The following is a 26,754-nucleotide window of genomic DNA, read 5'->3' on the forward strand; positions in this document are numbered from 1 at the left end:
TTATCTTGTTCTTTTTATCCACAGTTATCTTTAATCTGTGCTTTGCATATTATTATGTGAGATCTTGTTTTCTCTTAAGTGCTCTTCTATTTGATCTTACAGTGTTTTATCTGTCATCCTAGATACACTATCTTCTTGCTGTTGTATTTTAATTTGTTAACTTTGATCTTCTCATCCTAGTCTTAGGTGGGAAAAGAGGCCTGGATGATGATGATTATGATAAACTTCAAATTTTGACTGATTTTACTGTCTTGTATGCCATTTTGTCATTGGTTGCATATTTCACTCTCCTTGTCTTGCACGGCATTTTATTGTTCTCGGATGTTTCATAACTTCCCTTTAATAAGTAAGTATAAATATATATATTGCTGTATATTGGGAATGAATAAGTGTTAGACGTGATTTAGATGCTCTTAGAAAAAAGATCCTTGTATTTCCATTAATGAAAATGAAATTCAATGCCTTTAATTGTGATAATTATATAAAGCTACTCTGCTAACATGGATTGATATGTACATTGGTGTTTGAATGTGTATAGTCATGAAAAATATGTTTGACAAGGAATAATCTTTGTTTCTTCAGAGAAATGGCATGACAGGGAACTGATGAGAAACCAAATTAGAATAGGTGATATATTCTCAGATTTGAAATTTTGTGGAAATCCAGTACTGCAGTGCTATTTACTGTTAATAACCTCTCATTATTTCTAGTACAGAGGGCCTCTCATCGTATTTGGTTTTTACATTCATCTGCCATTAGAGAGTTACTGGTCTTGATTTGTGAAGGAATGTGACCACCTCCCTCAAGATTTATCATAGTCAGTCCCTTCCCACAGCAGATACTGTCACATTGTAAACAAAGATTACTTTGATATTCTTAACATGGCAGTGTATGCAACATTTCCTTTATATGTTAACATCAAATTTGACTTGCAATTTTTTCGTTACAAGCAAATAAAAGCATAGATAAGGACTCCCTCATTATATCAGTGAAATCATACAACTTGGCATCACTCTTTCATTTTCCCATACTAAATGACATAGCCTTGCATCAACCAGTTAATGTAGTAGTGTGGCATAAAATATAACTGTGTACATTTGGGAGTGGAGGATATGAGCAATTAAAAGTGGCAGTTTGGGGCAAGGAATACTTTTACCTCACTGTCATGTAAGAAGCAAGGCAATACCTGTTTTGAGGAGTAGATGAGTTGCACCTATCAGTCTGTACTCATGACAGTTCCTCCAGCATGTGGACTCAATATCAGTCACAGAACCCAGGTTGTCAATAATAATATGAGGAATCTCAAGGTGTTCATCCATACCTATGGCTTTGGCAACCCCTGTTAAGTTAAGGTGCCTTATTACCAGTGAGTAGTGAAAGAAAAATATTTTTGCCAGGCTATAGACCCATGCTGAATCCATCAAGTAGGTATTCCACCCAAGGAGGTTATAAGTTGAGATGGTCTAGTTGAAAGTTGTCTGAAGTTAGAGTGACAGCCATGCCTAATGTGCAACAGTTCACATCCTCTAGAGGTAAATGAAGGTTTTTTGTCATATAACATGGTACAGGAACTTAGGTCACTCTTATGCCTCTAGATGTTCTTGACAGCAGGAGCCTAGCCATAGGCCCCTGCTTCCCAAAACAGGTATCATAGATTTATTGTGATAGATCTTTTTATATAATGTTGTTGGTTAAATAGTTCAGTTCAGACCCTCTTACATGAAATAAGTAAAAGTTTTTATAGCATTAAATTACATTTTTATTTTTTCTTACTCAGCCATCTGCTTGAGAAGAATTCCGATGGAATCATAAAGGCAGCCAAACAAGGAGACCTCAAGATGGTAAGTTCTGTGTCAGCATTATGGTAATGCTGATTATTATAGTCATGGCACACGAGTCAGAAGGTGTCATCATCATGCCCTGGCAACCTACCCATCAACTGTGCATCCGATTTCATGTATAATACAATATGCATATGATTCGCGTATAATATGTTCGTCAATCTGTCCATATGTATCTATTGCCAGACGCCCCAATCCTGTGAGAAATGGTCACAAACAAATCACCTCCAAGTCACCCTATCCAATGCCATTTCACTGCCCTGCTCCCAGCTCACACACCCCTCTCTTATACCTCCCTACTCCATCTCATCCTCGGCCTCCCTCTCCCTCCCCTCCTTCCACCTCACTCACATACACTCTCCTCATTAGTCTCTTGCTCTCCATCCTCTCCACATGGCCAAACCACCTCAATGTATTTCTCCTAACGCTTTCTGTCACATCCACATCAACACCGCAACGCTCCTTGACTTCCTCTTTGTCAATCTCTCTCTCCACGTAACCCCACATAGTCCTGTCAAATAACTCATTTCTTTTGCTCTCACTCTTGACTTGTGTCCTTCCAACAAGGTCCAAGCTTCACTTCCCTATATTGGGGTTGGTATCACAGTACCATCATGCAGCAACTTTTGTACTTCCATGCTCACTTCCCTGTTGCATATCACTGCTTTCAAAGAACAAGTAACCTTTTTTCCTTGTTGTGCCCATTCAAGCACTTCACCCTCTATACTCCCATCCTTGCTCATCACACTACCCAGGTACTTAAATACACTCACATTTTCCATTTCCTCCTCATCCAGCCTTACTGTACATTCAGTGGCGTCATTTCTATCAAAGACCATAACTTTACTCTTCCCTACATTCATATTTAGATGCTGTTTCTTACACACTCTCCCACACTCATTTGCCAAGCCTTGCAGTTCCCCTTCAACTTCACTTAACAATACAGTTACAGTATCATCTGCAAACAACAGTACAGGGAGTTTCCAAACACTGCCCTCTCTCATTAGGGTCACTCCAATATCCACTGCCCTACTTTGTATCTGCTTTACAACCCATCCATATACAGATTGAACAACGATGGGGACTTGACACATCCCTGTTTCAGTCCAACATTTAAAGAGAAAAATTCACTCAGTTCACTGTCCACATGCACTGCAACCTTAAACTGCTCATACATGTTCTTCACAGCATTCAACAACTTCCTATTTTCTCCATATATTCTTAATACTTTCCACATTCCTTGTCTATCGACCCCATCATATGCTTTCTTCAAATCCATGAAGGCAGCATACAACTGCTTTCTCTTGTCTAGAAACTCTTCCACTAAAGACCTAAGAATGAATATCTTATCTACACAATCTCTTCCCTTCCTAAAACCTCCCTGTTCTCCAACTAATTCCCTTGTTATTTCCCTAACTCTGTCAGTAAGTATCCTACCATATACTTTTCCTATTACACTAAGAAGACAAATCCCCCTATGATTACCACACACTTCTTTTTCCCCTTTCCCTTTGTACAAGGGAATAATTATACCTGACTTCTAATCCTCTGGGACTCTGCCGTCCTCCCCGGTCAATCTGCACATCTTCCATATCTATTCTACTACTGTACTATCTCTCCCTAATGCTTCTTTCACTCTACATGCACAGTCTTGTATTGGTGCATACACATACACAAACGTCCACATATGTAGTCCAACTCTCAATTACCCACACAGTCCTTGAGCCGACAGATTCATACTCTCTTTTATTCTTCTTCTATATCTTGCACACAACAATACAAACTCCTTCTTTCGCCCTCTAATTTTCACCTACACCCGCACATATACCCCATCCATACTCCCATTCGCTCACAGTCTCACCTTTCCATTTTTTCTAAGTTATTCCACATACATCCACTTTTTGCATTCTCAAGCACCTGGACAATCTCTCTTTCACCTCATCATCTCACCGTTACATTCCATGTCACAGTTGTACTATGTCCATTGTTTGGTCTTTAGTTGTCACTTGTTGGTCATTTGTGGTCTGAGGCTTCTTGTTTGTATTTTTAGTTAGTTATGTCCCAGGGAGGGACACTTACCCACCACCAACCTATCTGTTTTCACGTAGGGAACATGTGTTGGTTGGTTATAAGATTACCACCCAGCATTGTTAGTGATTTCCAGGTTTACAGGAAATCATTTGGCTTGCCACATATTGTAGGGCTACCCTAAAATAGAGTACCACTACACTAAGTGGGTGCATAATAATAATATTCATGTATAACATATTGATGTATAGTACTGTATTATGATTTGTGTATAATGTGAAATTGGATGCACTGTTGACTGGTAGGTTGCCAGGGTACGATAATGACACCTTCAGACTCGCGTGCCACAGCTACAGTTGTATGATGCATGCTTTATTCTCTTTCTGTCAGAGCCACCATCTGCTTTTATACTATCCTCAGTATTTTTCTGCAATGCTTCTCTACTGTATTGAAGTTGCCAAGAAACATCACAAAAAAATATTTTTCTGCAATGCTGCTCTATTGTATTGAAGTTGCCAGGAAACATCGCAAGAAAATATTAAGGCTTCATTGTCTGATTTAGTAATACTGTATTATTGATAGGTTTCTTCGCACAAGTCACAGTTAAGGACTAAAGACGGAGGTAAATGATTATTCTTCGGTGTGAAATGCATCTATTCCAGCAAAAATTTTAATCTGCCTTCACTAACACTGCATCTGCTGCACTCCCCTCAGCTGAAGGACCTACACAGTCAGGGGTACTCACTGCTTTCCATCGACGCCCAGGGCCAGACAGCACTGCATTATGGGGCACGTCATGGCTTCAAGGACATTGTACGCTACCTTATTGCCTCAGCGCCACCATCCATACTCGACATGGTGGATAACGATAAGTAAGTCCACCTCTCTCTCTCTCTCTCTCTCTCTCTCTCTCTCTCTCTCTCTCTCTCTCTCTCTCACACACACACAAACACACAGTTAGGAAGTAAAACCCTACACATATCAGAGAGGAGGACTTAGGTATGATTATCAATAACAGACTATCTCTGTCTGACCACATAAGTGAGTAGGTACGGAACATGTATACACTGCTTGCAAATACAAGAATAGCATTCATATACATAAATCAAGACACGCTGAGGAAGATAATAACATCTTTCATCAGACCATCCCTGGAGTATGCATCAGTAGTCTTGAATCCTCATCTCAAGAAACACATAGATAGATCCTCATCTCAAGAAACACATAGATAAGATTGAAAAAGTTCAAAGGGCTGCTGCAATATGGGTACCAAGCTTAAGGGATCTAAGGTATGAAGAAAGACTAGAAAAACTGAATCTGCCAACACTGTAGGAGAGAAGGAAAAGAGGAGACATGATTATGCTATATAAATGCATATCAGGGAAGGAGAAAATAGACATAAACGAATATATAACCTATGGGGAGGCATCAGCAAGAAGGCACTGCAAAAAACTGCATAAAGAGAGGCTATAAAGACGTATGGAAATTTAGTTTGCCAAATAGGGCAATTGATCAGTGGAATGCCCTACCAAATGAAATAGTGTTTTCCAAAACAATTCATAAATTTAAGATGTGTGATGAAAATGGTTTAAGACACGGGACAGTACGAGCTTGACTCATTCCTGTAAAGATACAATTAGGTAAGAACAATTAGGTAAGGTAAGAACACACACACACACACACACACACACACACACACACACACACACACACACACACACACACACACACACACACACACACACAACAAATCTATGGTAATCACTGGTATAGAAGAGGAAGAAGTAAAAAACAAGATCTCAAGAGACAAAAAGGAGATGGCAAATGTAATGAGCTTATTGAAAGATGTATCAGAGGAAATCTGTAGTAAAGACATAGAGGAACACAAAAAGTTAGGGAAATACGAGAAAAGCAAGTCAAGACCTCTAAAGGTAACCTTCCAGAGTGCAAACACCGTGGAGGAGATACTAATAAATGCAAAGAATCTTATGGAAAAAGGGGAGTTCAAAAATGTATGGATAAAAAGATGCCTAACACAAGAGGAACTGGAATTACTGAAAGAGAAGAGGGAGGAAGCAAAAACTAAAAATGAGGGAAGATCAGAAGAGGAGAAGAACACATTTTTTTTACAAAGTAATAGGATTGCAGGTACGAAAATGGTACATAAACAGGAGGGAATAAAAAGGAGGAAGGTAGTAGAACCATGTCAAGACAAGTATATAAACAAGATGATTAAGTTGATGTACTCAAATGTGGATGGAATGGTATCTAAATTATTCAAGATGAATGATTATGTCAGAGAAAATGAACCACATATAATATGTCTAACTGAAACAAAATTAACACCAAGGATATCAAATGACATACTAAATTTAGAGGAATATAATATATGGAGAAGAGATAGAAACTTAAAAAAAGGAGGAGGAATTATAATATTAACTAAGAAAAATCTTAAAGTCAGAGAAATAGAACTAGATATACCCTCACAAGTAGAACTGATTGCAGTAGAGATCAACGCATCTGAAGGGAAAGTAATTGTAGCCAGTTTGTTCATGCCACCCAGATCAAACACATGGGAAAGAGACGAATATGGGGACCTGGCAGAGAGTACAATTCAGAGTTTAAGAGCATGACTACATAAGATGGAAGAGAAATCGGAAAGAATTATACTAACTGGAGATTTTAATCTATCTGTCTATCTATTGCCAGACGCCTCAATCCCATTTGGGGTGGCCACAAACAAATTGCCTCCAAGTTGCCCTGTCCCCCGCCATTTCACTGCCCAGCTCCCAACTCACACCCCCCTATCTCATATACCTCTCCACCCCATCCCTCCATCTCATCCTTGGCCTCCCCCTCCCTCTTCCCCCCTCCACCTCACTCACATACACTCTCTTCGTCCGTCTTTCACCCTCCATCCTCTCCACATGGCCAAACCACCTCAGTGTGTTCCTCATAACGCTTCCTATCACATCCACATCCACACCACAACGCTCCTTTATATCCTCATTCATCAGCCTGTCTCTCCATGTGACTCCACAGGCTCCTCTTAAATAACTCATTTCCACTGCTCTCACTCTTGACTTGTGTCCTTCCAACAATGTCCAAGCTTCACTTCCGTACGTTAGAGTTGGTATCACAATACAGTACTGTCATGTAGTAACTTTTTCACTTCCATGCTCACTTCCCTGTTTCTTATCACTGCTTTCAAAGAACCAGCAACCTTTCTTCCCTGCTGTACCCTTTCAAGCACTTCACCCTCCAAACCTCCATCCTTACTCATCACACTACCCAAGTACTTAAACGTACTCACATTTTCCAATTCCTCACCATCCAACCTCGCTGTACATTCACTGACTTCACCTCTCTCAAAGACCATCACTTTACTCTTTCCTACATTCACCTTCAGATTCCGTTTCTTACACACTCTCCCAACTCATCCACCAAGCCTTGCAGCTCCCCTTCGTCTTCACTCAACAACACAGTATCATCTGCAAACAACAGTACAGGGAGTTTCCAGACACTATCCTCTCTCACCAGGGCCACTCCAACATCCACTACCCTACCTTGTACCTCTTTTATTACCCCATCCATGTACAGATTGAACAACCATGGAGACATGACACATCCCTGTTTCAACCCAACTTTCAAAGAGAAAAATTCACTTAGTTCACCATCCACACGCACTGCAGCCTTCGCACCGTCGTACATACTCTTCACAGCATTCAGCAACTTCCCATCTACTCCATATATTCTTAACACTTTCCACAATCCTTGTCTATCCACCCTGTCATATGCTTTCTCCAAATCCATGAAAGCTGCATACAACTTCTTTCCCTTCTCTAGAAAATTTTCCACTAAAGATCTAAGAATGAATATCTGATCTCCACAACCTCTTCCCTTCCTAAAGCCTCCCCGTTCTTCTCCAACTAATTTCTCTGTTCTTTCTCTAACTCTGTCAATAAGTATCCTACCATACACTTTTCCTATTATACTAAGAAGACAAATCCCCCTATGATTACCACACACTTCTTTTTCCCCTTTTCCTTTGTACAAGGGAATAATTATACCTGACTTCCAATCCTCCGGGACTTTGCCTTCCTCCCAGGCCAATCTGCACATCTTCCATATCCATTCTACAACTATCTCTCCCCCATGCTTCAGCATTTCACCACACACTCCATCAATTCCTGGGGCTTTCCCCGATTTAACTTTCTTCATTGCTTCCACAACTTCTATCCTACTAATTTCTTCCTGTCTTCTCACCTCCCTCCTTCTCCCAGCCATTCCCCAGCCACTTATACTCGCATTACTTCCATCCTCTATGTTCAACAATTCCTTAAAGTGTTCTCTCCATCTGCTCACTTTTTCTCCCTTCTCCACTAGTAATCTACCATTTTTATCTTTCACTCCCCTGCTAACTTCACTTCCATCCTGTCTTACTCTTTTCACCTCTTTCCAGAACATTTTCTTACAGTCCCTCCACTTTACACTCATATTCCTTCCAAATTCCTCATCCACTCTCTTCTTACTCTCTCTTACTAATCTTTTCACCTCTCTCTTTCTCTGTACATATAACTCTCTCTTCCGCCTCTCAACTTCTTCCACGCCCCTATTTCTCATCCATTCATTGTATGCCTTCTTCTTTTGTGCAACAGCCTGTCTCACCTCTTCAGTCCACCACGCTGTTCCTTGCACCCCCCTCCATCTTCTCTTCCTTCCACACACCACATCACATGCTGCACATATTTCTTCTGTAAATATTCTACACACACCTTCCACGTCTCCCATCTGCTCCAATTCATATTTGCCCAATCGTTCCTCTACTTCTCTCTTATTCTCTCCCTTTTTCTCATCCTCTTGTAACCTTTCCACTCTCCTTGCAACTACTCCTTCCTCTCGTCTTTCCCTTCTTTTATTCCTCCATCTTACTTGCATTCTAATTTTGGCCACCACGAAGTCCACTCCCCCAACCTCTATAAACTCTTGCATCCATTACACATCTTCGCATCCTTTCATCCACACACACATAATCAATCATTGCCTTCCTTTCATTCAGTTCACCACCCACCCTTCTCATCACTCGCCATGTATACCTGTGGATCATTTTATGCCAGAAGAGGGTATTGGCTATCACCAATTTTAATCTATCTATCTATCTATCTATAGCCCGATGCCCTAATCCCGCAAAGGGTGGCCGCAGACAAAACGCCTCCAAGTCACTCTGTCAGCCACCATTTGACTGGCCTCCCCCCAACTCACCCCCCCCTCCCTCATATACCTCTCAACTCCATCCCTCCACCTCATCCTCGGTCTACCTCTCCCTCTCCCTCCCTCCACCTCATCTACATACACCCTCTTAGTCAGTCTTTCATTCTCCATTCTCTTCACGCGTCCAAACCACCTCAGTGTATTTCTCCTAATCTTCTCAACCACATCCACATCCACCCCACAGCATTCCTTCACTTCTTCATTCGTCAACCTGTCCCTCCATGTCACTCCACATGCTCCTCTCAAGTAACTCATTTCCACTGCTCTCACTCTTGACTTGTTCCCCTCTTGCAAGGTCCATGCCACGCTTCCATACGTCAGGGTAGGGATCACAATACTATCATGCAGTGACTTTTTAACTTCCATACTCACCTCCCTATTTCTCATCACAGCTTTCAGTGTACCAACAACCTTCCTTCCCTGCTGTACCCTTTCACGCACTTCATCCCCCAAAGTTCCATCCTTACTCATCACCAATTTTAATACAAATATAAATTGGAATACTCTAGATATAGTAAGCCAAGAAAGCTCTTGGGACCAAAAGCTCCTGGATCTCGTGCAAGAGTTTTTCCTAATTTCCTAACGCAACATGTGAGGGAAACCTCCGGAAAAAGAGGACTCGATGTACCGTCAATGCTAGATCTCAGATTTACTAGGCAAGAAAATGATAACAGTTTAATATATCACCCTCCACTTGGCAAAAGTGACCATGCAGTATTAAATTGCAACTTCAGGATAGCATATGACAGTTAACAGCAATGAAAGTTACAAAAAGAGCCTAAACTATAAAAAGGGAAATTATCATGACCTAAAGAAGTATTTCTTAGAAGTTGATTGGGAAAATGAGCTTAGAGGACAAGATTTAAATGCTGTCTATAAAAAATTCTGTGAATTTTATGAAATAGGGGTCCAGAAGTATATCCCGCAGCACAAAGAAGCAGAAAAGAAAATAAAGAAATGGTTCAATACAGAATGTAAAAAATCAAAAGAAAAAAGAGATTTGTTGTGGAATAGATACAGAAGACACAATAGTGAGAGGGCATATAATAATTACAAATAGGCAAGAAATGATTATACAAGAATAAGGAGGGAAGCCCAAAAACAGTTTGAGGAGGATATCATAAATAAAAGTAGTGATCAACCGGAGCTATTTTACAGCTGCATCAGAAGCAAAACCAAAGTAAAAGATAAAATACAATCCATTACGGACGAGGGATTCACCTATACACAAGAGAAAGATATTTGTGAAGCACTAAATAAGAATTTCCGATCAGTTTTTACAGAAAAAAATTTTGAGAGGGACTATGTGGAACAAGCATGCCCACACATACTACCAGATATACAAATATCAGAAAAAGTAATACAGGAGGAGTTAAGTAAATTAGACAGAGGAAAAGCAAATGATCCTGTTGAAATTTCAAGTTGGTTCTACGAGAATGTGCGAAGGAGTTAAGTAAACCATTATTTTTAATTTTCAAGAAATTCTTGAGTCAAGGTAAATTACCTGATATTTGGAAGAAAGCAAATATTGTCCCCTTATTCAAGAAAGGGAATAGACAAAATCCACTCAACTACCAACCAGTATCACTGACCAGTGTTGTAAGCAAGGTATTAGAAAAGCTTATAAGAAAAGCTTGGGTAAATCATCTAGAAGAACACAATATGATAACAGAAAGACAGTTTGGTTTCAGAAAAGGAAAATCATGTGTTACTAATCTGTTGAGCTACTATGACAGAGTAACAGACACAATACAGGAAAGAGAAGGATGGGTGGACAGTATCTATTTAGATTTCAAGAAAGCATTTGACACAGTACCACACCAAAGACTTTTATGGAAACTGTACCATCAAGGAGGAATTCAAGGCAAACTGTTTTGTTGGATGCAAGATTTTCTCAAAAAGAGAAATGAGAACAGTACTAAGGGGAAACTACTCATCATGGAAAGAAGTAACTAGTGGAGCACCATAGGGCTCAGTGCTGGCACCAATCATGTTTTTAGTGTATATAAATGATAGAGACTAACACTGGAAATGAAAACTATCTAAATATGTTTGCAGATGATGCAAAAATACAAAGGAGAATTACTAACACAGACTCTTGTAAAGAGCTACAAGAAGAATTAAATAAACTTCATGAATGGAGTAATACATGGCAAATGGTATTCAATGTGGGCAAGTGTCATGTCATCAAGTTTGGTAAAAGTGGAAAAAGACCTGATTGGGATTATAAGTTAGGAAAGAAAACCCTATACACATCAGAAAGAGAGAAAGACCTAGGTGTGATTATCAATAACAGACTATCTCCGGCTGACCACATCAGGGAGAAGGTACGGAACATGTATACACTGCTTGCAAATATGAGAATAGCATTCACATACATAAATGAAGACATGCTAAGAAGGATAATAACATCATTCATTAGACCAACCCTGGAATATGCATCAATAGTCTGGAGTCCTCATCTCAAAAAGCATATAGACAAGATTGAAAAAGTTCAAAGGGCCGCTACAAGATGGATACCAAGCTTAAGGGACCTAAGCTACGAAGAAAGACTAAATAAACTGAATCTACCAACACTACAGGAGAGAAGGAAAAGAGGTGACATGATAATGCTATATAAGTGCATATCAGGAAAGGAGAAAATAGACATATATGATTACTTAACATATGGAGAAGCATCAGCAAGAGGACACTGCAAAAAACTGCATAAGAAGAGAGGTGATAAAGACGTAAGGAAATTCAGTTTCCCAAACAGAGCAATTGATCAATGGAATGCACTACCGAATGAAATAGTGTGTGCCAAAACAATTCACAAATTTAAGGATATGTACGATAAATATGGTTTAAGACATGGGACAGTACGAGCTTGACTCATTCCTGTAAAGATACAATTAGGTAAGAACACACACACACACACACACACACACACACACACACACACACACACACACACACACACACACACACACACACACACACACACACACACACACACACACACACACACACACACACACACACACACACACACACACACACACACACACACACACACACACACACACACACACACACACACACACACACACACACACACACACACACACACACACACACACACACACACACACACACACACACACACACACACACACACACACACACACACACACACACACACACACACACACACACACACACACACACACACACACACACACACACACACACACACACACACACACACACACACACACACACACACACACACACACACACACACACACACACACACACACACACACACACACACACACACACACACACACACACACACACACACACACACACACACACACACACACACACACACACACACACACACACACACACACACACACACACACACACACACACACACACACACACACACACACACACACACACACACACACACACACACACACACACACACACACACACACACACACACACACACACACACACACACACACACACACACACACACACACACACACACTTAACATCTGCTAAGACGGGTGTTTGCGCCTTGCTCAGGATGTGAAAACTTTCACTGACAAAGCAGGTGGTCATTGTCCTCCTTGAGCAAGAGGATGGATTTGTGCATGTGTGAAGGTCAAGGCTTTGCCCTTAGATTGTACTATATGAGCTCTCAACTCTCTTCCTGGAGGGTAAAATGCTGATGATCACAACCATCGTGTGAACGTGACCAACCCAGTGAATTACACACACACACGGGTAGTGATGTACATGCCACCACTGACCAGAGCGTGGAGTAGGGATGAGTATGAACAGGTAATGAGTGAGTCTGTACATATGCTAAGGAAGATAGTTGAACAGAGAAATAGATTGCTGCTAGTGGGTGATTTTATTTGCAGGGAGGTGAATTAGGAAGGAATTAATGCAGGGGACAGTTTAGATACCTGGGGGTATAGACTGATGAAGCTGATAATGGAAAATATGTTAACACAGTTGGTTAAAGAAAATACAAGAATTAGGGGAGAAGACACACCATCAAGATTGGATCTGATTTTTACAAGAAACAGGAATGATATTCAGAAATTACAGTATCATTGCTCCCTGGGAAAGAGTGACCACTTGGGTATGGAGATGAAGGTATTGGGTGGGGACATGGAAGAGAGAGAGAGAGACAAAAGAATCGACAGAATAGATATAACTGTGGGAGAGAAGATTGTGACTCCATAAGACAATATTCCAGGAATATGGTCTGGAGTGAAATGGAGAAGGGGGAAAATATCCAGGAGAAGTGTAATGTCTTTATGAAAATGTATGAGGAAGAAGTCAGGAACCATGTTCCTAAAGTTGCTGCAAAAAAGGAAGACAGAAAGAAAGACTGGTTTAATATAACTTTGAGTTAGGTACAGAGCTTTGAATAAAGTATGAGAAAGATATACTGAAAAAGCTTGGAAAGTGTACAAAAAAGTAAGAAGTGCATATGTAAAAGTAAGAAGGGAGGAGGAACAAAAGAATGAGAAGGATAATGTTAATAAAGTCAAAGAAGAACCCAAGCCATTCTACAGGTTTGTTAATAATAAAATGAGAACAAAGAACAGCATAGTAAGATTGAGAGATGGTGATGTAATATATGAAAATGAAGGGGAAATGTGTAACGTAATGAATGATAAATTGCAGTCGGTATTTGTAACAGAAGAGGAATTCCTAGAACCTGTAACAGAGATGCAGCCCCTGAAAATGGAAACAGTAGTAATTTAGAGAAATGAGATACTTCAGTTGATGAAGGAAACAGACATGAGAAAGGCATTGAGACTAGATGAAGTACCTGGTTGGATCTAGAAAGAATGTGCAGACCAGTTAGTGAGGCCTGGATGTGATATTATAAGGTTTTCCGTAGAAAGTGGGGAGCTACCCACTGAATGGAAAAGGGCAAATATAGTTCCGATTTATTAAGGGGGTGACAGGGAGGACACTCTTAGCCATAGACTGGTCTCCCTCACTACAGTAATCCCCTGATTATCCATCATAATAGAGCCAACGGCATGACCGGATATGGGCAACAAACGAATACAGAGCAATATCCTCTACTGTACCCATACCCTACCTATATCCATACCCAAGCTATATGTACAGTACCCCTCCTAATTTTGGCAGTGTTCTGCAGTCTTTTGGCTGTTTTTAGACATCAAAACACACATTTGCAATATGCAGTATAATCTTAAGCACTAAAACAATGCATAAACAACAACAGCAACAACAACAAAATCTATGCAAAACCCTACCATTATGTGCAGTACCCCTCCTAGTTTTGGCAGTTCTGAGGTCTTTCAGCTGTTTTTAGACATCAGAGCACACATTGCAGTATGCATTATAATCATAAACACTAAGAAAACAGTGCATAAACAACAACAACATCAACAACAAAACTATCAGTATGTATAGTACCGCTTCAAGTTTTGGCAGTGTTCTGCAGTCTTTTGGCTCTTCATAGACAGCAAAACACACATTGGATTATGCAGTATAATCCTAAACACTAAAAAATAAAAAGCATAAACAACAAAAAAATAAATAAAAACCAATATGCAAAGCCCAACCAATATGTACAGTACCCCTCCTAATTTTGGCAGTGTTCTGTGGTCTTTCAGCAGTATTTAGACATCAAAACACATATGGGAGTATCCAGTGTAATGCTAGACACTAGCATTAGGAAGGCTTTAGGAAGTGGAGGGGTTGTGTCTGATCTACAAAACCCCTCCCCATCCTAAAACCTCCCTGTTCTTCTCCAACTAAAATTCCTCTGTTATAAGTATTCAGCCATATGCTTTTCCTATTACACTAAGAAGGCAAACATCTCTGTGATTACTGCACACTTCTTTTTCCCCATTTTGTTTGTACAGGGAAATAATTATACCTGACTTCCAATCCTCCAGGACTCTTCCTGCCTCCCAGGCCACTCTACACATCTTCCATATTCTTTCAACTACTATCTCTCCCCCATGCTTCAGCATTTCATCATACACTCCATCAGTTCCTGAGGCTTTACCCATTGTGACTTTCTGCATTGTTTTCACTACTTCCATCCTACTTATCTCTTCCTCCCTTCTCATCTTCCTCCACCTCCTAGCCATTCCCCAGCCACTTATACTCTCATTACTTTCATTCTCTATGTTTAACAATTCCTTAAATGCTATCTCTGTCTGCTCAGTTTTTCTCCCTTTTCCACTATCAGTCTATCATTTTTATCATTCACTTTAACAATTCCTTAAATGCTATCTGTCCGCTCAGTTTTTCTCCCTTTTCCACTATCAGTCTCTCATTTTTATCATTCACTCCCTACTACTTTCTTTTTCACCCTGTCTAGCTCTCTTTACCTCCTTCCAGAACATTTTTGCATGTTCCCTCCTCTTTATACTCAGATTCATTCCAATTTCCTCATCCACTCTCTTCTTACTCCCTGTTACTAATTTTTTCACCTCTATCTTCTTCTCCGCTTGTAACTCTGTATTCCATCACTCAGCTTCCTCCATGCCACTGCTTCCCATCCACGCAATACAGTACAATACACTTTATGCCTTCTTCTTTTGCGCCACAACTTGTCTCACTTCTTCATTCCACCATGCTGTTCCTTGTACCTCCATTCTTTTTCTCTCACATGCTTCACACATTTCTCCTGTAAATATCTTGCTACCACCCATCTAGACTGGTTTGCAGTTTTGTGAATATTTATGAGTGGTGAGATATGAGATAAATATACATTAAGAGTAAAAGAGTGATTGTTCGGAGACTAGACTTTATGAAAGAATTTAAGTACTTAGACTGAAGAGAGAGGTACATAGGTAGAGAACCAGACAGTATAATGTTCCAAGGAAGTTAAATAGTTAGTGCTATGAAGGCACTCATAGAGTAGAGAGATCTGAGTGTAGATGGTGTAATAGGAGTGATATGAAGGAATGTTATAACCCATATTAATTTGTGGTTGTGAGACTGGTCTTGTAGTAGAGAACCTAGTTTGGGGTGAAGGCTATGCTTTTATATGCAGCATTTCAAACCCATACAAGGTGAGTGAAGCTTTTTCTGTCATGGAAAATGCTGTCATAAAAGTAGGTTGGTTTCACACCCTTGCATGACCTAAGTAAGGTAGCATAGCCTCTGGATTATGGGATTGGCTGTTACTGTTGAATCACTTAACACAGTCATAGTTTATCATGTTTTTGTTCACTCCATCAGCTACATAAGTACTTATATTTGTGTCCCACAGAGGTCAGATCACACTGCACCAGGCTGCCCAGAATCTGCAGTGGACAGTTTGCTATATGCTGTGACATTACTCGTATAATCTGATTTTGCATTCCATCACTCCACTCTGAGTTTGTATTTATTAGATGTAGTACTGTATTGCATTGCAGTACAGTAATCCTTACATTTGTGTTTTGCAGAGGTCAGACTGCATTTGCTACTGTATTTGTTCATTTTGTCAGAGTAACCCTTGTATTCATTCACCCACTACAGTAACCATTGGATTTTTGTCCCACAGAGGTCAGACCGCACTGCACCAGGCCGCCCAGAACCGGCGGCGGACAGTGTGCTGTATGCTGGTTGCTGCCGGGGCCTCACTTACCATAAAGGATCTCCAAGGCAACACTCCCCGGGCCCTGGCTCAGCGGGCCGATGATCAGGAACTTGCCGCATATCTGGAGAGTAAGTGTCAGTTGCTGAGTCTCGGGGGCTCTGGGCTGGAAGGAGGTGGGGAGGGGGGTGACTCCATTCGCCACCAGCACCCTGCCTCGCCCCACTCCCACTCCCTGAGGGGCTCACGACATCATGCACTCAGCAAGAGGCAGAGGGTGGAGAGGCTTATTTAGGACTACTTTTTAACCCTTTCACTTAGTATGGACACACTGGGGTATTTTACATCAGGCTTCCACAATGCAATACTTAGGGAAATTTTAGTAGCCAAGGTTCTGAAGACCGTTTTGGTTACAGTAACTCTTGAATTACTCGAACTCTCCCTCACTTGAATAGTATAGTATGGAGTTAATCTGAATATAATACAGTACATTGAGTTATTTTATATCAGGCTTTTACAGGATGATTAATTCAGTTTAGGAAAATTCTTGTAGTCAAGGGCTCAAAGAATGTCATGGCTAACTCGTGCATTGCTCAAACCTTCCCTCACCTGAATTAAATAGTTTGGTTTGAGCCAGAATTCAGTGCATTAAGTTATTTTACATTAGGATGCTACAGTACAACTTTATTCAGTTAAGGGAAATTTTAGTACTGTAATTAAGAGTTTGAAGACTATCACATTTAACTCTTAGATTACTTGAACTTTCCCTGACCTGAATGAAATACTTTGAATTTATCGAGAAAACAATACCCAAGTGTGTTAGTGGCAGTGAAAGGGTTAATGGTTGGGAATTTAGAGTCTTTGTTTAAGAGTTTGGCTCATTTTACGAAATAGCTTATTTATCATTCTCAATCCAGTGATGTTGCGTTTCAGTTTATTTTTTATACCAGCTGATTATTTTTTTCAGTTTTAGGGAGATTTTTGATAGTAAAGTGATGAATGAAGTGTATGACTGACCCCTGCAGATTGGGAAAAAAAAAAAAATCTCTCCTAAGCTGTATAGAATAGTCTAAGGGAAGCAAGAACAAATAAAAGAATGTCACCAGATTGAAGGTGTTAATTCTAAGCAAGTGGTTTTTTTTCAAGGACAGTGTTAATAAATTATTTTATTTTACCCATTTTACTCCAGTTATCTGTTTCCTATTTTATTCTTGCTACTACTGGACACTAATATATTCAGCTTTTGAGGGACATCTTGTAGTGTAAGGGTTAATGAAGGATATAGCTAACCCCTCCCGTTCAAAGTCTTTCCTTAGCTGAATATAATTGTCAGGAGATAGCAAGAATGAAATACTGTATAGGGTGGTCTGTAAATGGCCCTCCATTAAACTCAGCTGTTGATATCTTATGTATTGCGGGGACAACTGAAGCTGCTGGGTGGACATGGGTGTAGCAGTGGGAGTAGGAAATTAACAAATGATGCAGGATAGACATTAACGTGACAGCCATACCTGCAGTACACGAGAAATCATGCAATGGATTGGAGAAGGAGTGTTATAGATGGGCAGTCGTTTTATATCCCAGGGTTGAAGGAGATAAGAGAGTTAGTTGGAGTGAGTGACATTGTACAGTATACGATTTTTCAGTATGCATTCTAGTAGCTGTGATTTATGAGAAGATAAACTATTGGGAGGCAAAAGAGAGAGAGAGAGAGAGAGAGAGAGAGAGATTTATATATATCCATAACTGTGTGCTAAGGTGTTTTAGATATTATCAGAGGCTTGTATGTTGTATGTTAGCCAAAGTTTATGTTGCTTTGATTTACTGCTTTCCCTATGTCTTGTTACTTAAAAGATGTTTATGATAAGGACTTAAGCATTGTCTGGAAGTTGAAGAAGACATAGAATTTAGGAGTGCAGCTTTTGGTGAATGTTGTAAAAGCTAGGGCTCATGGGAAAGATCCAAACCTCACAACACTGCAGGCTAGAGGTTGTCGGAAATCTCAAAATATATGGGGAGAGTGTGGTGGAAGGAAGGGTGATAAAAGAGAGGAAGGGAAGAAGATATGGAAGGGGAAGGAAAAGTCTAGAGGAAGGGAGAGAGGGAGGTAAGATGTAAAGAGAGGGAGGCTGGAAGTGGAAGGATGGTGAGAGGAAGGGAGGAAGTAAGGAAAAGAAAGAAAGGGAGGGTGGAGGTGGAAGGAAGGAGAGACGGAGGAAAGTAACAAGAGGAAGGAGAGATGGAGGAAAGTGGTGGAAGGAAGGAGAGAGAGAGGGAGGAGCTAAGAAAAGAAAGAGAGGGAGGGAGTGAAATTGGAGGAAGGAAGAAAATGATACCTTAAGACATGCCCTTCCCCCATATGTGTCCCACCTTCTGACTTGCCCTGTAGAATCCATACCAAATCAGAATTATACTCGGCCACCATTGGCACCCTTCCATACCTGCCCTCACTCCCTCTAACTCCATCAACCATAACTATAATTCTGATATAGAATTGAGTACAGTTAGAGATGAATGAGTTAGAGTGAGGGAATATGGACAGGGGTGGGGAGATGTGAATTGACTGAGTGTGATTTAATTTTAATTCAGTTACATGGATGGCTTTTTAGAAGAGGGCAGTGCAAGGATGTATGAAAGGGAAAGGACTTACCTCCTCAAGTATTTTAGGCCGCCAGCAACAAGTACAGCCATCATATATAAGACAGAATTAAGCTCAAATGACCTCCAGGGTAATCAGTTATATGGATAGCTTATTAGAAGTGAGTATGATAAAAAAAATAAAATGACATGATATTGATTGCAGTGCTAGGATGTATGAAAGGAAAAAGGAGTAGTTCTTCAAGTTTTTGGCATTCTAGCAACTAGTAAAGCTATCAAAATTAAGACAGAATCAAGCACAAAGTTTTCCAGGTTAATTCAGCTATATGAGTAGCCTATTAGGAGAGGTGGTATAAAAAACGAGGCCGAGGTGATGATGATGATGATGACGATGATGATGATGATGGGCAGTGTTAAGGTGTATGAAATGGGGAATTTGTATCTCTTCAAGCCTTTGACCTGCCACCAACCAGTAAAGCCATCAGAAACAAGATATAATGTAGTCCAATGGATGTCAGATTATTATGACCCCAGGTGATCTCAAAGATAAGTCAGTCATTGCAGAATATTTGAAAATCATTGCATAGTGGTTGAATGTCATTTCAGAATGACTGGAAATCACTGCAGAGTACTGTGTTTGAAAATTGTTATGGAGTTTTGAAAGTCTTTGCGAGAGTGTCTGAAAATCACTGTGGGTTGTTTGATTAGGAACCAAGCTAGAGATGTACTGCTTGGTATGAGAATCAGAAGTTTTTACCAAGTTAATGTTACCTATTTTTTTTTTATTTTTCGAGTCATTGATGTACTTCACGTATGTCATTTGAGACAATAAGCTTTAATCCTGTCAGTCCAGTAACATTTTTTTTTCTTTTTTTTTTTTTTTTTATCTTGCTACAGTGAGATGTTATTTTCTAGATTAAGACAGATTTTCAAAAATTGAAAGGGGTAGATATTACATTCATTACCCCTTTCAGTTTTAAAATTTCTCGTTTGAGTTCAATTATATCATCTGAAGGTAGCAAGATTAAAAAAAAATGTGTTATGAGATTTGAGGGGTTGATAATATAAGCTAAATAGAGCAACCCCTGTATATGGTACTTAGGGCTTAGTAACATATAAGTTGTATATGGAGGATGTCGAGGCCTCACACCATGTTTGCTTACCCTACCTAATAACAGTACAGTATATGATGGCGGTGTCATTCGCTGTATGCCATATAGTTGTTGTATTTGGAAGCATTACCAGAGTTTTGTAGCAGTTCATACCTGAAATTTATTTACTGAATCCCCAGTAGAGTGTAAGATTAGGAGAGTGTCAGGCTTTTATAGAATTGGTAAAGTGTTTTTATTTTTGATTCAGAGTATTGTTAGAACTTAAAATTTTGAGTGTGCAGCATTCAATAATCATGCCATAGTTTGTTTGATGATGGAACTGTACATAAATTAGTTACCGTTTTCTACATGTATAGAGACACCAAGAGAGACACTGTTCTCAACAGCACGTTTGTAAGTCACAGAATTTTCCTCCACGCCTTCCCATCAACCCCCCAATCCAGTGGTGCATTTTTGTTGTTGTTTATACTTGCTATCTCCAGACAGTTTTATTCAGCTTAAGGGACATGTTTTGAATGGGAGGGATTTGGTACAGATTTCATTAACCCCTTTATTGGTTCTTCTTAACTTGAATACAGTTGTCCAATGGTAACCTGAGTAATAAAAAGAATGTGGCTTGATTGAAGGACTTTACCCTCTCAGTCCGATGACATATTTCGTATTACATTTCTGTCCTCAGATTATTTTATTCAGCTCAGGGAGAGAAGTAAGGTTGTGAAGGGGTGAATGGAGACTGCTTTTAACCTTGTGACTTTTTATGATCTCTCCAGTTTTATCCAGTTTAGGGAGAGAAATCAGGTTGTACAGAGAGTGTTGGATACCCTGTAGCTGCTAATGGTCTCACCAGTGTAATTCAGTTTAGGGAAAGAGATCAGCTTGTGAAGAGGCTCATGGATACTGTCTCAAACCCAGTCACCACAGATGGTCTCTCATAAGCTTACCTAAAACATTTGGAGGCTGCAAGAATCAAATGAAATGTATGCAGTATTCTTTCTATTTTCAAATGTTTTTACTCAACCTAGGGAGAGAGTCAGGTTGTGATTGGATTAATGGAGACTGGTTCAAATGCTGTCACCATAAATAGTCTCACCAAAGCAAAATAAAAAAAGTTTGATGGTGGTAAGAATAAAATGAAAAAATGCATTGTCGGATTGAAGGGGTCAACCTCAGTCAGTGTGATCACAGCTTGTTATCATAACTTGTTGAGGTCAGAGTTTGTTGGGATCAAGATTGCTGTGGTAATAATTGTTGCAGTGACAACCTTTGCAATCACAGCTTAATGTTGATCAGTTTGTTGCCATATTACTATTCCTCTCTAGGGGGATGTGTTGCTTAGCGCCATATTAGCTTTCACTGTTTTGATTCAGGACACGAGGCCTTCCTTCATTTATAGATACAGTACTGATTTTAGGCCAGCTGTTACGTGTTGTCTTCCATAAGTGCCCCCAACATCTTGCGTTCCTTGGATGATGTCCAGTCTCCCCCTAGTTTTGGGTTTAGAGTCAGGTTTCAAGTTTCAGGCAATACTGTATCTCTGAATCCAGGTACTGTGGAGTTTTGAGTAATATACCTAACCTCAAAAACTTTGCTCGGTAATTTTTTTATTAACCACTGTACAGTCCGTAGTATTGTATTTCTTTTACTAAAAGTTCCATCCAATCAAAAATAAACTAAACTAGTGCTGCTTTATCTCTCAGAACTTAAAGCCTGTCTATAAGCATAGAAATGGGGGGGGACTGAACATTTGGTCAGATCATCAGAAGGGAGACAGTGGAATGAGTGTTGTTTGGTGCATATTGAGAGCAGAGAGGCTGTTTGATAGGTGTGTGAGGCTCTTATTATAACTTATGTATAAAGTCATGAGAAGAAAGAAAGCAGAATGATTGTTGTTTGTTGTGTTGTCTGATGTGTTTTAAGAGCAGAAGAGAGGTTGTGACTGATATGTACTGGTAGTTAACTTGTGTATAAAGTCACCACAGGGTAAACACCAGAGCAAGTTCTGGTTTGATGTAGTAAGAGAGAAAAGAAGCTGTTGGATTAAGATTTAATGAGTTAAAGTAGAAAAAAAAAAATCCTGTTTTGCTGAATTAAATGAGAAAAATGGCTGCTTTGACCAATATATGATAAATTTAAAAGTCTTTTAGTTGTATGACTTTAATGTTTTTATGGTGGAAGGGAAAAGGAGTGTGAGTGTTGTGTGATATGCTCTTTAATGTAGCAGATGTAACTGTTTTTAGTGTTGGGTGATGATGCAGGTGTTAGAATTGTATGTAATGCATTGTAACTGGGAGAAACAGCAGTCACTTAAAATATCTGATCAGTGGAGAAAAAAAAAAAAATCTGTGCAACAAGTAATGTGTTTGCAAAGAATGTTTGCATAACTGCTTTCAATGGATTAAGTGAGGAGGCAGCTGGTAGAACAGAATTTATTGAGTATTTGTACAATGAGTGATTTCTTGAGAGAAGGACCTAGCTGCATGAATGCTATGGAACTGCAGTATTCTTGTGGATGAGACATAGAGAATATTTTTAGTATGTTAAGGACAAAGCAGATGATAGAGTACTGTGTATTATACTAAGTAGTTATATGACGTGAGTGAATAGGTTCAGGGAATAAAGAACTGTATGACTGCTGTAAAATTGTATGTGGAAGACATGTGTGAATGCTTTTAGTTTGTTGGGGGAGGAGAGGAAAGTGTCAGAATGAGATGTAATGTGTTATGATTAAAAGGAAAGTCTGAACTGATAATGAAAGCAAAAAACTGTATGACTGCAATGAAATGTGCTTGTGAAAGAGGCATGTGTGAATATTTTTAGTGTGTTAGAGAGGAGAGGATGGTGTCAGAATGGGGTGTAATGTGTTATAACTAGAAAAAAAAAAAAAATTATGAATTGATGATTAAATGAAAAAGATGTATAACTGCTGTACAACTGTTTGTTGAAAGAGAGAGAGAGGGAGAGAGAGAGATTTGAATGTTTTGAGTGTGTTGGGGGAGAAGAAGGTGTTAGAATGGAATGTTATATGTTACAAGGAAAGATTGTATGACACAAATGATATAATGGGTGAAGGAAAAAGCAATATGACCACTGTACAATGCCAAGGGAGGGAAAATATACGTTGCTTGTCCGACGTGTAGTGCTCTAATGTTAGATTCCCGTTTCACGTGCTTGAAAGTGAGGGCAGTCTTGGTACCACATGAAGACAGATGTGCATGCTTGTTTTTTTAAATCTTGCATCTGTACTATATTGGAATGCCATTTTAAGCCTTCTGATAAATGCAACTATGATATAAAAGTTTTGATTAAATAATAGACAAATATGCGTGTTCTTGGTGAAACAGAGGCTCACCATTTTGATTCAGTGGTTTGCTACTTTTGTTGGTTGGATTACAAGGCATATTTTGTGGGTCTTATGTGCTAGAAGTGATGACAGATGGAATAGACACTTCTCAGATTGAATACTTCATTATTAATGCAGTTTAAGCCGTTGAATCAAGTGACGTATCTTTTATCAGTGTATTTTTTGCTCCCTCTAGATGATTTTATTTAGCATATGGAGAGAAACCAACTTACAAAGGGGTTAATGGAGACTGTTTCTGATCCTGTCACTACAGATGATCTCTCCAGAGCTTATTAAAATTATCTGAAGGTAGCAAGAATAAACTATAAAAAAAGAAAAAAAGAGAAAAAAAAAGAAAGTCATTGGATTCATGGATTAACTATATTTTCTGTGTATTGTTAGATTTTAAGATTAAAAAAAAAAAGTCATGTTCAATGCATTCATGATAAGTGTAGTTTTGACTGTTTTTTGTGGACTCCATGATTTTATTATTTTTTCAGGCCAAGAGAAATTCAGTCAGCCCCATGCTAATCACAATTTCGTTGACTAAACTGCCCAAGAAACAAATACTATAAAGAACTAACTCCCTCATAGATAACACGGTGGGTGAAGGCTTGGTGTGGTGTTCTTGGCAACTTGTGAGACTGGCTAGTACCTTTTCCTTTATGATTTATTCTGTATATTGGACAGTGATATTGTCTTGTCCATAATTTATGCCCTATAGATACTGAAATGAGTGTAGAAATAACATACAAGGGAATGTTAATGTTTCATATACAGAAATAAAGGTAATCTCACATAAAGCTTTTTTTTTTTTTTTTTTTTTTATGCGAGGAAGGAGGAACCAAAGGCCTTGAGCCTGCAATTTACAGTTCCCTCCAAGAGAAAAACAAAACACAAGAGAGAGCTGTTTTGGGTAGGTATGTGTGCTATGTGTCTGAATTGCAGCTGGTCACTGATCTTACTGAGGTAATCACACCAGAAGCTATACTGTCTGGCATATGTAGTATAGTTTCATGTGCGAGTTGTCTTAGTGAATAAAACTGGCTAAAATTCAAAGACATGTAACATACATATGCAGGTTTGTATAGCTATTAGTATTCAGACACATACAAATGTAGGTTTATGTAGTTATCAGTATTCTAAGATACACAGTGCACACATATATTGGTTCATGTACTAATCATTATTCAAAGACATACAGTATATAGGTTTGTGTAGCTATCGGCACTCAAAGACACCCGGAATACGTATATAGGTTCGTGTAGCGTTTGGTATTCAAAGAAACATAGCATAGGTTCATGCAGCTGCTGATACGAGACAGCCCTGAAATGTTAAGGAAGAGGTACAAGCAAGTCTCCTAAGGTGACGAGAACACAGGCCTTGGTCAGGATGCCCCATGAGGCCCTGACGTCAGTACAGTACCGCAACCTTGCAGTGCTCTTAGACATCCTGTACATGAATCACATTTTTGCACCACTGTTGATTTCCAGTTTTAGTTTGTGCATTGATTCATTTAGTGTGACGATGCCTTGTTTATATCTACTGTCTCCATGTGAGTTTAGTTTGCTTATGAGAGACTTCTAGAACCAGAGGGGTTAGAATAGACCTCTCCTCTGCTTGTGAGCTCACCTAAGCAAAATCAGATCATTTGGAAATAGGAAGAATATAATTAAACCAAAGTTTGATCATACTAAATGAGTCAAATAGATGTAAAATTTGTAGTGGTATGTATAAGATATTTAATCTGATGCACATACCCACCCTGTGAATATTGATTTTAAAAAGTTGTAAAGACTGTAGTGGTACATATAAGATGATTAAGCTTATGCACATACCCACCCTGTGAATATATTAATATATATATATAAAAATAGCAACTTTGTATGATAATATATATTGCTAATAACTAATAGATTTTGATGACACTAATAGTAACGTTGTATTTGCCAGTTATAAAAAGTACTGTAGTCATTTATCAGAGTAGAGGTTGAAAGTTTACAAAATGATTAATGAAATGGGTTGTGAGAGAGAATGTTAAGCATCTATATACTTCACCAAAACAGTTCAATATATAATTAATTTCAGCACTGTAAGAGGTCATTATGGTAGACATGATCCATTGCAAATGACTGGATACATTGGATGGCTTAATATTATCTGCTCACAGCACAACTTTATATACAAAGTTATGTTTTGGATGGAGAAAATGAAATGGCTATATATTTACAACTGAGATTGTGTAGAAGAAAAAACTGAAAATTTTATTGTCATTAACTGAGCACTTGGTGAGGGGAAGAGATAGGGTTGGCCATGCTCTCTCATTGCCAGTAGCATTATGTAGTGAGGAATGCAGGCCGGCTGTATCTCACCCCCATAGGTGTTCAAAAAATGGCAAAGTTTTTTATTTTATCTCCATCATCATCTCAGGTTTAAAAATTCAGCCATTTTTGTCAGCAGCATTTGAGTTACTTTTCTATGTGTAGGTTTGAGATGAATTTGCACCCTGCATTAAAATAAACAAGTCAGATTGTCTAGGACACATTTTAGAAAGTTAACAGGACTGATTTGATTTTGCTCCCTAATATCTGTCCAGAGTTGCATAGGACACATTTTAGAAACAGTACTGAGATGATTGTGCACTTTGAATATCTGTCCAAAACATACAATAAGAGAGTATTGTGTAAGTAGAGAACAAGAGAGTGGATCACATCACCTCGCTGTTTCTTGCACGCTCTATGCCAAAGGATTCTGCTCTGGCTCTGTTCTGTACGTATGAACAACGCTGAAGTTACCCTTTCAATTTTTCCCCATCCCTGTTTTTATTTTTTAAAACATTTGAAGATCATATATTCTCCCCTCCCCACTTTTATATCAAAATTAGATTCTTCATTACTCCTTTGTTTTGTTCTGGTTTTTAATCTAGACCATTGTGATATAATATTAATCATTTCCCTGTACTGTAGTAGAGATATCCTA

The 26,754-nt window shown here is 39.1% G+C and overlaps 1 protein-coding gene across 6 annotated transcripts in view; it reads left to right on the forward strand.

Moving 5' to 3' along the window:
• Positions 1-26,754, forward strand: part of rdgA (retinal degeneration A) — a 429,656-nt gene that overhangs the window by 399,866 nt on the left and 3,036 nt on the right. For all 6 annotated transcript variants that reach the window (XM_080286630.1, XM_080286634.1, XM_080286631.1 and 3 more), the window contains 4 exons: positions 1,778-1,841; positions 4,584-4,741; positions 16,693-16,856; positions 24,276-24,377. In XM_080286630.1, coding sequence (XP_080142756.1) covers positions 1,778-1,841; positions 4,584-4,741; positions 16,693-16,856; positions 24,276-24,325 — 436 coding nt within the window. In that variant the 3' untranslated portion in view covers positions 24,326-24,377. The remainder of the gene's footprint in view (positions 1-1,777; positions 1,842-4,583; positions 4,742-16,692; positions 16,857-24,275; positions 24,378-26,754) is intronic.

This window comes from Coenobita brevimanus, chromosome 112, assembly GCF_032717465.1.
Source record: "Coenobita brevimanus isolate Jiangsu-jjx chromosome 112, ASM3271746v2, whole genome shotgun sequence".
NCBI lineage: Eukaryota > Metazoa > Arthropoda > Malacostraca > Decapoda > Coenobitidae > Coenobita > Coenobita brevimanus.